The sequence below is a fragment of the Chiloscyllium plagiosum genome, unplaced genomic scaffold (assembly GCF_037043375.1).
Source record: "Chiloscyllium plagiosum isolate Xiang-an unplaced genomic scaffold, Cpla_swu_hap1 HiC_scaffold_3, whole genome shotgun sequence".
In the NCBI taxonomy this organism is placed as follows: Eukaryota; Metazoa; Chordata; class Chondrichthyes; order Orectolobiformes; family Hemiscylliidae; genus Chiloscyllium; species Chiloscyllium plagiosum.
In genome coordinates, this window is record NW_028270141.1 from 137,429,032 (window position 1) to 137,441,852 (window position 12,821).

At 41.5% G+C, this 12,821-nt stretch overlaps 1 protein-coding gene and 1 long non-coding RNA gene across 2 annotated transcripts in view; one reads left to right on the forward strand and one right to left on the reverse strand.

The window, feature by feature from the left end:
* Window positions 1–12,821, forward strand: part of LOC148151355 (uncharacterized) — a 562,305-nt gene that overhangs the window by 533,412 nt on the left and 16,072 nt on the right. The window lies entirely within an intron of this gene.
* The window catches only part of acoxl (acyl-CoA oxidase like), a 397,595-nt gene that overhangs the window by 51,227 nt on the left and 333,547 nt on the right, over window positions 1–12,821 (reverse strand). The window contains exon 17 of the mRNA XM_043687180.2: window positions 7,965–8,035. Within this exon, the coding sequence (XP_043543115.1) occupies window positions 7,965–8,035 (71 nt within the window). The remainder of the gene's footprint in view (window positions 1–7,964; window positions 8,036–12,821) is intronic.

Below are 12,821 nucleotides of genomic sequence, written 5' to 3' on the forward strand. Positions count from 1 at the left end.
GATTCTAGCCTCAGGCTACTCTCTGTGTGGAGTTTGCACACTCTCCCTTCTCTCCCTAGTGAGCTGCCTTCTTGATCCCCTGCTAGAACATGCGGTTTTAGGTAGACCTAGAATGTTGTTAAGAAGGAAATTCTAGCTCTTAAACTCTGATCTGAAGATCCTCTAACCACAAACACCTGTTTGTTTGGATAACACCAGCATTCTGGAGCTCCCACATGCCACAGCTGTACTACATCATCTATCCTGCCGTTCTTAATTATTTTATCCAATTATTTTTATTTTCCTTTTTAATATATTTGTTGGCCTAGCCAGTGACACAATCGTCCCATGAATGAATTTAACAAACTCAGTTCAAACTCACACTCTGAGCTTTGTTACTCTGAGATGCCAAGTTTTATGTGTTTTTAAAACTAAAGTGTATCTGACCGCCGATATAGCAAAATTGGCTACAGCGGTTTCCTTTAATTATCTAACTTCAACTGCTCTTCCAGAGGAGACCTTGTAAAAGCCTATTTAAGACTGTGAAATTTAGATTAGAAATAGTAGATTTCATTATAATATTAAATACGACCAATAAGTATAAAAAATGTTTACAAAGAAATTAAGACATCCTAACTCTGACTGCCAGTAAAGCTCAACACGTCTGTACTAAGTCTGAGGTGGCACTTGTGAAGAGAGATAGAGTTGAGGGCTGAAATGTTTCATTTCTAGGAGTCAACATGACAGCTTTAGGAAGGTGGAAGCCTGCAAAATACTAGAAGTGGCTGCACAGATTTACAACAAATAGCAATGGAACCAGATGAGCAGTTTTATATGTCCAGAAGCAATATGTGAGGATGTTGAAGCCAATGAGTCTGTCAAAGAGGAAGGCAAATGCCCAATGACAATTATCATTAGTGACTAATCAAGTATGTTTATGACACAGCGCACCAACATGCCAACTATCAAGCTGAGGATCCTGGGATTACTTGACCTAAACTCAACTGGAAGAATTACTTCACATTTGGTACAGATAGCTTAAATGCAAGCCTGTCTTACAGTTATACAGTCATGGAGTCGTAGAATCATACAACATGGAAACAGACACTTCAGTCCAACTTGTCCATGCCAACCAAATATCCTAATCTAGTCCCATTTGGCCTATATACCTATAAACCTTCCCTATTCATGTACTCACCCAAATGCCTTTTAAATGTTGTAATTGTACAAGTTTCCACCATTTTCTCTGGCAGCTCATTCCATACATGACCACCCTCTGTGCGAAAAGGTTGCCCCTTAGGTTCCTTTTATATCTTTCCCATCTCACCCTCAACCTATGCCCTCTAGTTCTGGACTCCCCCACCCTGGGGAAAAGTTAATATCATTCTCCTGGCAATTGCACTACTCTGTAGTCAGTGAAGATCAGTATAAGGAAGGTGAAATTAGTTAAGCTTTTTAAAATAAGACGTATTGGACACAGTGAATTGAATGGGTTCATTCCATGGAAGTGGTATTTCTGTAAGATATTCCTTTGTAGCTTTCTTTCTGCATATCAAATCAGTAAAATTCTGTGCATTTAACATATTTTGAAGTCAATGATAAGCAGGTATGGATGGGGCAAAAGTTGATTGGATGTACAAATAATGATATTATATAAAGATTTTTGCACAGAGGGAAAATACAACCAGATGAAATGCTCGCACAAAACATGGGCGGATGCTGTTCAACAAATGCTAATTTGACCTTTTTTTTTCTCCTCTGTTCCCACAATCAGTGGGCAGTCACAGCAATCAGCAACACGTACTGATTGCAATCAACCAACTTCGCCACATACTTCGTTGACTTTAAACTGGTTTCTGCAAGGAGGTAATACGTTGGACAAATAGTTTTAAACTGTTGAAACAATTGCCACCCCCACGCCATTTGCTTTTGTGAGACAATTGGTTGGAATTCAGTGACAGCAAAATTCAGTGATAGCAAAGTCTTCCAACATAAGCAAAGTTAAAAAATCACACAATTCCAGGTTCGAGTCCAACAGGTTTATTTGGAAGCACTAGCTTTCAGAGCGCTGCTCCTTCATCAAGTAGCTCCTGAAGGAGCGGTGCTTTGAAAGCTAGTGCTTCCAAATAAACCTGTTGGACTATAGCTTGGTGTTGTGTGATTTTTAACTTTGTCCATCCCTGCGCAACACCAGCATCTCCTCATCATGGCTAATGTAAGCAAAGGAACTGACCCAAAAATCTCTGAAGGGTAAATGTATCTTGTGGTGTTGTACTCAGTAAGGAACAGGAGACTTCAGGCCATGGTCTATGCCAGGCTAATCTCAGCCAGAATAAATGTGCCAATTTTGCAGTGGCCTATTTGTCCACTTTCTCAATGCAAATGAATTAAAAGATCCAGTATGCCTGATTGCAATTAGGTGAGTCCTGTTGAAAGGAGAAAGTGAGGGCTGCAGATGCTGGAGATCAGAGCTGAAAATGTGTTGCTGGAAAAGCGCAGCAGGTCAGGCAGCATCCAAGGAACAGGAGAATCAACGTTTCGGGCATAAGCCCGAAAGATTCCTGAAGAAGGGCTTATGCCCGAAACATCGATTCTCCTGTTCCTTGGATGCTGCCTGACCTGCTGCGCTTTTCCAGCAACACATTTTCAGCTTGAGTCCTGTTGAAAGTGTGGATAACAAGTGACACCAGAGTTGTGTTAAGCTATACTGGTTCTGTAAGCTCCTGTCCATCTCTGTAACAGTTTAACATAATGAACGACAACCATTTAAAAAGTTGCTGGATGGCACTGTTCCTAACAAAGGGGTCAATTATTTCAGAGGCATTAGAAAGGGAGCAACAGGGAGATGGCGACATGGGAGGGGAGCTACTTGACAAAGTCTTGACAACCTCTTAAAATTCTTATCTTCAGCAAGTTCAAAATATTACCTATTATGTGTGGTCATACATCCTTTAAAGTTACATGAGCAAAATAAATCTTTCCTTCTTAGGCAGTGCCTCGGGACTGAGGATGATGTGATCCCACTCTGGTTTCATGGTTCTTAAATGCCTGCTAAATCTAGTGCATAATCTGCAGGCGCTGCCGCAGATGAAGCATGTGGTATTTTGAGGGTCAGGTAGGTTAATCTGATGGGTTATTTGGAGGTTTGCATACTCCCCCCGACACCTTGACTTTGCATGTTCCCAATAACAATGTCTTTGGTGTCTTCCCAAATGAGCTTTCTCCATTTGGTCAGTCACAAGCCAGGGTTTCCTATGAGTGACTTGAGAAGATTCCAAAGTGTTTCTGCTGTTTTTTGGGGAGTCTTCTGTTGTAACTAAACTATAAGTGGATTAGCTGCTTTGGGAGCCTAATGTCAGGCAATTGAATTACACCCCCCCTACCATAACCTTTGGAATTAGTTTTGAGTAATCAATGCCTCGATATTAGACAAATTGGCTTTAGAACAGATATGCTGTTGAACAGTCATTCTTGTCAGCAAATTTGCAGGGGCTTTGCAAAGGTAGCACTTCTCCAGTGTTCTGGGGTGTTTGCTGTAGGTTGCCTAAGTCTCTGAAGCATAAATAAGTGCAGGTATCACCCTGCTCAGTAAACCATGATCCTAGTCTTAGGTTGGAGATTCAGGTCCTGAAAAACCCTTTTCCCCATTCAATTGGCACATTAATTAACTTTGTCATCTAGGAAACAGAAGATTCTACAGACATGGAAAATGGTTCATATTTTTCAGGCTGTGACATTGGTATGAATCGCTGGAAGGAGATGTTGTGCCATGGCAGCTGGTTGGAAAAGAAATTCAGTCTTAACAGTGTTAAATGAAAAGGCTGACTTTCTCATTCGCTTCAGAGGAGTGAACAATGACCTGGAGCTCAGTTCCTGAGACAGCTCAAATACAAGTGTCTGCATTCCAGAGCTCAAATCAGATTTTGGAGTGATTCTGGCTTTACATTGAAGGTTTGACGTTGCGAAGGACAACAGAGCAAATGTAAGATAAACAGAAAATACCTGGATGTACAGTTTATCTAAAAAGAGAAGTTGGGATGTTGATAAGTTTCATTATTTCTGCAGGTGGTTAATGGTGTGACTGGTGTATCACAGTCACTGACATGATCTTGTAAAAACATTCAGGAAAGTGGGGGCGGGAGATTGGTGGGGTGATTTCTGGACAAATATAGCTACCGAGAGACTAATTTCCAGGTGTACGCTCTGCTGAAAGCAGTTTTATCTGCCAGTTTAGTAGTAAACCACTTCTGAGGTCTCAGGCTATTTGATAATAGTACCTTGAAGGCTAACAATTTATTTAGGACTCTGAAATTTTGGAAAATCTGGGCATAATTTCTTATCTGTTTTGCCAGGTCTACATAAGTTTATCCAGTGGATCCTGTAATGGGACTGACAAAGAACAGGTCAATTTTTATTTGCTTTTTTTTTGAAACTTAGAGAAGGGGGAGCAGCATTGCTGTCCTCCTGGATCCACAGAAATAATTCCAAGTTCCTGGCAGTCTGAATTTTTTAACCCCACTCTTCATTCACTCCAAATCTCCCACCATCTACCCTGTTGGAGGCCTTAGTGTTGGAATAATTCCCAGAGCTGTATCAGACCTCTGTGTGATACTTGCAGCTCTCAGTTGATATGAAGAAAAAGCCTAATTTCTGGGGATTTATTTGATTAGATTCCTTACAGTGTGGAAACAGGCTTCAGCCCAACCAGTCCACACCTACCCTCCGAAGAGTAACCCACCCAGACCCATTTCCCTCTGACTAATGCACTATGGGCAATTTAGCATGACCAATTCACCTGACCTGCATGTTTGGACTGCGGGAGGAAACCGGAGCACCCGGAGAAAAGCCACGCAGACACGGGGAGAATGTGCAACCATTGCACACAGACAGTCGCCCGAGGCTGGAATTGAACCTGGGATCCATGAGGCAGCAGTGCTAACCACTGAGCCACCGTGCCACCCCAATCTTCAGGAACACAGTCCAGGCACACTTTCAGTGATCCGGTCTATAAGTCAAACCTTAATAAGTGAAATGGAGATCAAATTGGCTGTAATGAGATGTTTTAAGATCCATTCTCTCCCTATCTCCATATTCTCACAAACATCTGAGATTAAGCCAGTCTAATCACAGTGTGGGTGTGACATTTGATCCAGAGATGAACTTGCAATATCATGTTTGTACAACGTGAAAAATTGCCTTCATCTCCTTAACATCACCTGACTTTGCACCTTTTCATCTGCTGTTGACTCCTCCATTCATGCCTTTATTACCACTAGATTTGACAATTGTAACACAGTCCTCAATGATCTCCTTCTTCCAACCCGCTGGTAACTGAAGGTCATACAAAACTCAACTGCCATGTCTTAACCTGCAGAAAATCCATTTCCCCAACCATCCCTGTGCTCAATGACCTACACTGGCTCCCAGTCAAGCAATCTTTTGATGTAAAATCCACATCCCTGTTTTTAAAATCTGGCCCAATGCCCCTCTCCACTTCTGCAATCTCCTCCAACTCAGTAATTCTCTGAAATATCTATGTTGCTCGAATCCTGATCTGTTGTGCATTCCAAATTTAAATTTTCCAACATTGCTGGTCGTGTATTCAAGTGCCAAGGCCTCCAATCACTGGAATTTTCACCTCATACCCCGCAATCTCTCTACCTCACTTTACTCATTTCAGATTCTTTTCAAAACACACCGCTTTGAGGAAGCATTTGGTCTGACCAAATATCTCCTTTTGTGGCTTAGCACAACACTTTGTTTAACAATTCTCCTATGAAGCACCTTGGATATTTCATTACATTAAAGACACTGAACAAATATAATTCATTGCCGTTAAACCACTTTCCTTTGACAAGGTTAATCCCTCAAGGCTATCCTTGCCCTGAATTGCAATCAATTTTAAGCACGTTTTTCCTCTCATGAGACAGTAGAACTAATAATAATTTAGCACCATAGTAAAAATGATTTTTGGGTAACTCCAACAGCTCAAAGGGTTTACACAATGTTACAGCAGCTGCAATCTGGCCAAAGTCTCAGGTAATACAAAACTGTCAGGGGCAGTTTAGTCTAAGGAGGCAAGCCAGGAGTTACAAAACAAAACTAAACAAAATATATAAGGGAAACAATGGGGGCAGATGAAATCTGAGTGAGAATCACCGCAGGGTGGAAGAAATTTTCTTTATTCGTTCACAGGGTGTGGTGCTCCCACCAGGTCACATTTATTGTCCATCTCTAATTGCCCTTCTAATTGCAATGGTAGTGAGCTGCCTACTTGAACCACTGCAGTCCATCATGGTTATGTATACACACAGTGCTACGAAGAAGGGAAATCCAGGATTTTGATCCAGCCATAGTGAAGGAGTGGCAATATATTTCCAAATCACGATGGTACGTGGGCTTGGAAGGGAACTTGCAGGTGGTGGTGTTAACTGCATTTGCTGCCCTTATCCTTCTAAGTGGTACAAGTTGTGGGTTTGGAAGGTGCTGTTGAAAAGCGACTGGGTGAGTTGTTATGAGTGCCATAATTACTCCACAAAAGATGTCAAAAGCTGACATGACTGACAGAAGCATCTAAGTATTGTTAGATTTCATACACAAAAATTTTAACCAAGGCTGGAAAAACTTGGTAATTTTAGCCTCAAAAAGAGGTAACTGTGAGTGAACTTAAGGGGGTGCATTAGATAATTAACAACACAGAAACATTTTGACAAAATTAAATCCAGACCTTGTTTCAGATTGAACTATAACAGAAAAACAAGGGTCACAAATTCAAACTGGTGTAAGTCAAACTCGCAACTTATATCAAGACATTCCTTACAAAACATAAGTAGTTACTCGATACAGTAGATTTATGGGTAGGCAAAAACCCTGGAAGAATCTTTATAGAATACTTTAACAACCCACCAAGGCATCTTTGACAGCATTGTCCCAACACGTGACCTCTACCACCTCAAAGGACAAGGACAACAGATGTGTAGGAATATCACCAGCTGCCAATCCCTCTCCAAGCCACACACTACCCAGACGTGGAAATACACTGCCACTTCTTCAGTGTCATCGGGTCAACATCCTGGATCATACAGCAGCATGGATACTCCACACCACCAAGGGTTGCAGCGATTCAACAGGCAGCTCACCACCATCTTCTCCAGGAAGCTAGCTAAGCACGCATCCAGTCAACGAATAAAGAAAAGACACAGGCTTCCTCACTCATGTTTTTCTTGTGAGCAGTATGGATTCGTGAGACCCCATTGGAGGTAGACTACAGATGTGAATGCAACAGGTTGTTTTGGGGTCTCCAGGTTAGGGAAAGGCAATCAGCCTGTCTCTCTGCATGCTTATGATTATTATTTTGCAGCGTTCACATCAGCAGAGGACTGGGTTAGTCTTGCTGGTGTCAGCTGTCGAGATTTGCCCATGAATAATGGCCACTTGTGTGAGATAGTGGCCTTTGGGAGAGTGGGAGGGAGAGGAAAAGAAATGGGGGTAAAAAGTACATTTTTTTCATTGTTGAATAAGTATTGCAGTCAATTTTGTGGATGAGCCAAGGAATAAAGCGAGTGCAGCTTTAACTTTTCCTATTTTAAAAGCAGATAAGCCAAGTTTGCTCAGTAATTAGGCATATTCTCAGTCAGTTTAGCAAACTAGTCCAGATAAGTTGGTTAAAGAGAGTACTGTTGATAGATAGGGTTGAGTTGAGATAATTGAATTCTATTTAAAACTGAAATAAATTCCAGCTAACACTCAACACCCACTTTCCTGTCAGCCTTGCAAACGAGCTCCAGCACTTAACCAAGTGGCAGCAAATACGTTTGAGATACTGCAGCCCACCTACTCAGTGATGATATTTGTGTCCCTCCCTGCTCAGTTATTAACAGCTGAAAAGATGATATACGGACCTTGGTGATAAGGACAATGTGGCTCTGATGCTGAATGTACTAATTGTTTCTCTCTGGAGGGGGAGTTTCAGTTTGTAACCTCACCTTCTTCAGCAAAGCTTGGTCTTCTGGGACTGGGCACTGTTCCACTGCTTTCCAGAACTGTTCTAAGGTCACTGCAAACAAGCAAAAGAGATGAAAGAGCTTTATGTCTTGAGGATCTTTTTCTTCACTTTTAGATGAGATTTTAAGTGCTTGACATCTACACTCGGCCATTTTCAGAGCAAAAAAAAAAACAAGTATTTTATTTCTCACACAACTGTAAGTCATCTCAAAATCCATCCGTTCAATCAAGGTTTCATTCTAAATTTTTCCAACATGGTTCTTTAAGCCTTTTGTCTACTGTGTTTTCTCAGCCTCCTTGCTAGAATGCTTTCTCTGCATTTGTTGTTGAGACACAAGTGAAACCTCAGTTTAAAATCTCATCTGAAAGACTGCATCTTCAACAATACAACATTCCTTCAGTGCTACACTGAAGTGGTCACATGTGTGGCACAGTGGCTCAGTGGTTAGCACTGCTGCGTCACAGCAACAGGGTCCCAGGTTCGATTCCAGCCTCGGGCGACTGTCTGTGTGGAGTTTGCAGGTTCTCCCTGTGTCTGCATGGGTTTCCTCTCACAATCCAAAGATGTGCAGGTCACAATCCAAAGATGTGCAGGTCAGGTGAATTGGCCAGGCTAAGTTGCCCATGGTGTTAGGTGCATGAATCAAAGGGAAATGGGTGGGTTACTCTTCAGAGGGTTGGTTTGGACTGGTTGGGCCTGTTTCCACATTGTAGGGAATCTAATATAAAAAAATCCTCTCAGAAGGGCATGAAGGATTCCACAGCACTATTCAAAAAGGAACCCTCCTGACTAACTTTTATCTCTCATACAAAATTACTACAATGACCAGTTGCTTTTTTTGTTCATTTCTCTCTAGTGGAACTTGCTGAGCACAAATTGGGTGCTGTGCTTCCCTAAACGACAACAATGAATACAATGTCAAAATACTTCATTGGCTATCAAGCAATTTGGCATGTCCTGAGGTCAGGAAATAAATGCAGCTTCTTTTATTATTGCTTGAACCATTTAGGATGTAAACACGTAGGAAATTCCTCCAGTAAATATTGCTAAGGGACAAGTCAGATTCAGGCCAAAATGAGATGTTCTGTTTTGAACTTTCCACTAAAATGATTGGCAAGGGGGACTTTGACATTATTCTTGATGAATGATGTCATCCAGTGCAAAATAATAAAAAAACAAGCTGCAATCAAAAACAGGTTGGTAAGCTTTTGTAAAGTTATATCCAGTAGATATTAGTAGGGTCTGCAGATTTGTATCCAACTCTTTAAAGCATTGCATTGCCCTATTTAGCTCCAATTTATTGATTGCAAGGAGAAGTCTATTATCATTACTCAAGACACTTCAGGTCAACAGAAACTTTGAATATAATATGACATTTTATTTTACATAAGCATTGTGTTTATATTACACTGAAAAGAAAAGCAGAACTACTGCTGCATGCAAATACTCATTACTTTTTTTGAAGCTTATTTTTTCTACTTGTGTGGGTGGCTGAAAGGAGAGAAAAGGTTATCTGCTACCTACAGAACATTGTGACAGACATAAAACTGTCTGACCCACATCATTTAAATTTTAGTTAGCAACTGTACAGAAGCTGCTCTTATCTTTTAAAAAAGTTGGTTTTGAGTCTCTCTAATTACTGGGTTGGTTTATACCTCCAATTAGAATAATTTCACAGTTGTCTCTGAGTTGTAATAACATTCTTCTCAGGAGTATTGTTAGCTCCTGTGCAGTGCATTAATCTGTGGACTGCGCCGCACATTACAAATTCCCACCAATGGTTATGTGCCCCCTCATGTGCTGCACTTGGTGTAAATACAATTAGGGCTGAGTTGCATTCTAAAGAGAAATTACCCAGAGATTAAAAATGTAAATAAAATTCTGCTGAGAATTTTCTTTTGCTAATATTTAAGTTAGTTAAAAATGAATTATCATTGTTTCATGGCACATCCTACATGGTATTTGCCATGTCAAACTCCAAATTAAACCTAGATTAACAACATCAGCTGAAGGTTTTTAACTAAAGTAAAATCAGAACAATGAGGAACTGATAAAACTGATAAATGATGATTGCATTTTCAGTTGCATTTTTCTCCGCTTGTTGTACCGCAGGAAGCTCTTGAAGCCACCCAAAACAATATGAGCCCGCGAATATTAAACAAACTCATCTGACACTTCTCATCCCGCTATTTGAATAGAGGTGCCAATCTGCTCATTTTACATGTCTAACTTGGCTGAACTGTGCACTAGAAATAGCAAAGAGGCTAAGATGGTATTTCACTTAAAAATCAGTCTTCAACCTAAAGATCCACACTTGTGTAATGAAATACCTGTGAGCTTCTTTGTCAAGATGCACTCCAGAAACTGGAAAATATTATCTATTTCTTTTTGCTTTTTGGAATGTGTGCATTGCTGGGTAGGTTTTGAACTGCTGCAGTCCCATCTGGCATGGATACTTTGACAGTGCTGTTGGGGAGTTCAAAGATTTTGACCCAGCTTCAACATAAATTTAACTCAGGATGGCATGCAGCTTGGAGGGAATTGCAAGTGGCAGTGTCGCAAGCTCTCACATGTTTGGAAAGTTCTGTCAAAAGAGACATGCTGGATTGCTGTTGTGACCCCTTTTATAGTAGATGACGAATGGTGAGAGCCTCGGACGTACCAAGGATCACAGGGACCCAGGTGTACTCGTCCACCTTTAAGGAATCACAACAAGTGGATTAATACTTTTTGTGATTTACATAAATGATTTGGATGCGAGCATAAGAGGAACAGTTAGTAAGTTTGCAGATGACACCAAAATTGGTGGTGTAGTGGACAGCAAAGAAGGTTATTTCAGATTACAACAGGATCTGGACCAGATGGGCCAATGGGCTGAGAAGTGGCAGATGGAGTTTAATTCAGATAAATGCGAGGTGCTGCATTTTGGGAAAGCAAATCTTAGCAGGACTTATACACCTAATGGTAACATCCTAGGGAGTGTTGCTGAAAAAAGAGACCTTGGAGTGCAGGTTCATAGCTCCTTGAAAGTGGAGTCGCAGGTAGATAGGATAGTGAAGAGGGTGTTTGGTATGCTTTCCTTTATTGGTCAGAGTATTGAATACAGGAGTTGGGAGGTCATGTTGCGACTGTACGGACATTGGTTAGGCCACTGTTCGAATATTGCGTGCAGTTCTGGTCTCCTTCCTATGGAAAAGATGTTGTGAAACTTGAAAGTGTTCAGAAAAAATTTACAAGGATGTTGCCAGGGTTGGAGGATTTGAACTATAGGGAGAGGCTGAACAGTCTGGGGCTGTTTTCCCTGGAGCGTCAGAGGCTGAGGAGTGACCTTATAGAGGTTTACAAAATTATGAGAGGCATGGATAGGATAAATAGGCAAAATCTTTTTCCTGGGGTCAGGGAGTCCAGAACTAGAGGGTATAGGTTTAGGGTGAGAGATATAAAAGAGACCTTCGGGGCAACTGTTTCACACAGAGGGTGGTACGTGTATGGAATGAGCTGCCAGAGGAAGTGGTGGAGGCTGGTACAATTGCAACATTTAAGAGGCATTTGGATGGGTATATGATTAGGAAGGATTTGGAGGGATATAGGCCGGGTCCTGGCATGTGGGACTAGATTGGGTTTGGATATCTGGTCGGCATGGACGGTTGGACCGAAGAGTCTGTTTCCATTCTGTACATTTCTATGACTCTACGCAGTTGAGTAGGCATGTGAGACACTTGCCTTTATTAGCCAAGCCATGGAGTTTAAGAATAGGGAGGTTATGTGTTGGTTAGGCCATAACTGGACCATTGTGTGCAGTTCTGGAATCCATATGATAGGAGGGATGTGATTGTATTGGAGAGGGTGCATGGGAGAATACCCAGGATGTTGCCTTGGTTGGAGAGTGTTAGTTATGAATTATGAGGGGCATAGTCAGGGTAGACTGGAAGAAAGATTCCTCTTGGTAGAGGGATCAATGGCTAGGGGCCACAGAATTAAGGTAAGGGGCAGGAGACTTAGAAGGAATACGAGGAAAATATTTTTCACCCAGAGGATGTTGTGAATCTGGAAGTCACTGCCTGTGAGGGTAGTAGAGGCAGAAACCCTAATTGAAGACGTATTTAGATGTACACTTGTAATGCTAAGGCATACAAGGCCAAGTGCAAGAAAATGTGATTAGAATAGTTAGGTGGTTGTTTCTGATTAGATAAAAACAAGGACTGCAGATGCTGGAAACCAGAGTCTAGATTAGAGTGATGCTAGAAAAGCACAGCAGGTCAGGCAGTATCTGAGGGTTTTTGGTTAGTGCAGACTTGATCTGCTGATCGGCCTTGCTCTGTACAAGAGCTCTCTATGGCACAGCGTATTGGTGGTGGAAAGAATGAAAGTTTAAGATACAGACCAGAAAAGTGATCCAACTACTGGAAGGTATTGATTCTCTTGAGTGTTGTTGGTGCCACACTCATTCAGGCATGTGGAGAATATTCTATCACAATTGTGCCTTGAAGATGGTAGACAGGCTTTAGGGAGTCAGGAGATGAGTTACTTGTCTCAGAATTCTCTGACCTTCTCTTGTAGCCACAGTGTGGTTGGTCCAGTTCAGTTTCTGGGAAGGCTAACCCCTCCCAAAGACGTTGATATTTTAAGATTCAGTCTTGGTAATACCATTGAACATCAAGGTAAGATGTTTCAATTTGCTCTTGCTGGAAATGCTCACTGCCTGGCCTAAGTGTGGTAGATAGGTTGCCAATTGTCGGTGAAACCTGAATGGTGTTCAGTTCTTGCTGCACATGGACACAGAATGCCTCAGTGGCTTAGGAGTGACAGATTGACTTGAACACTGCAATCATCAGTG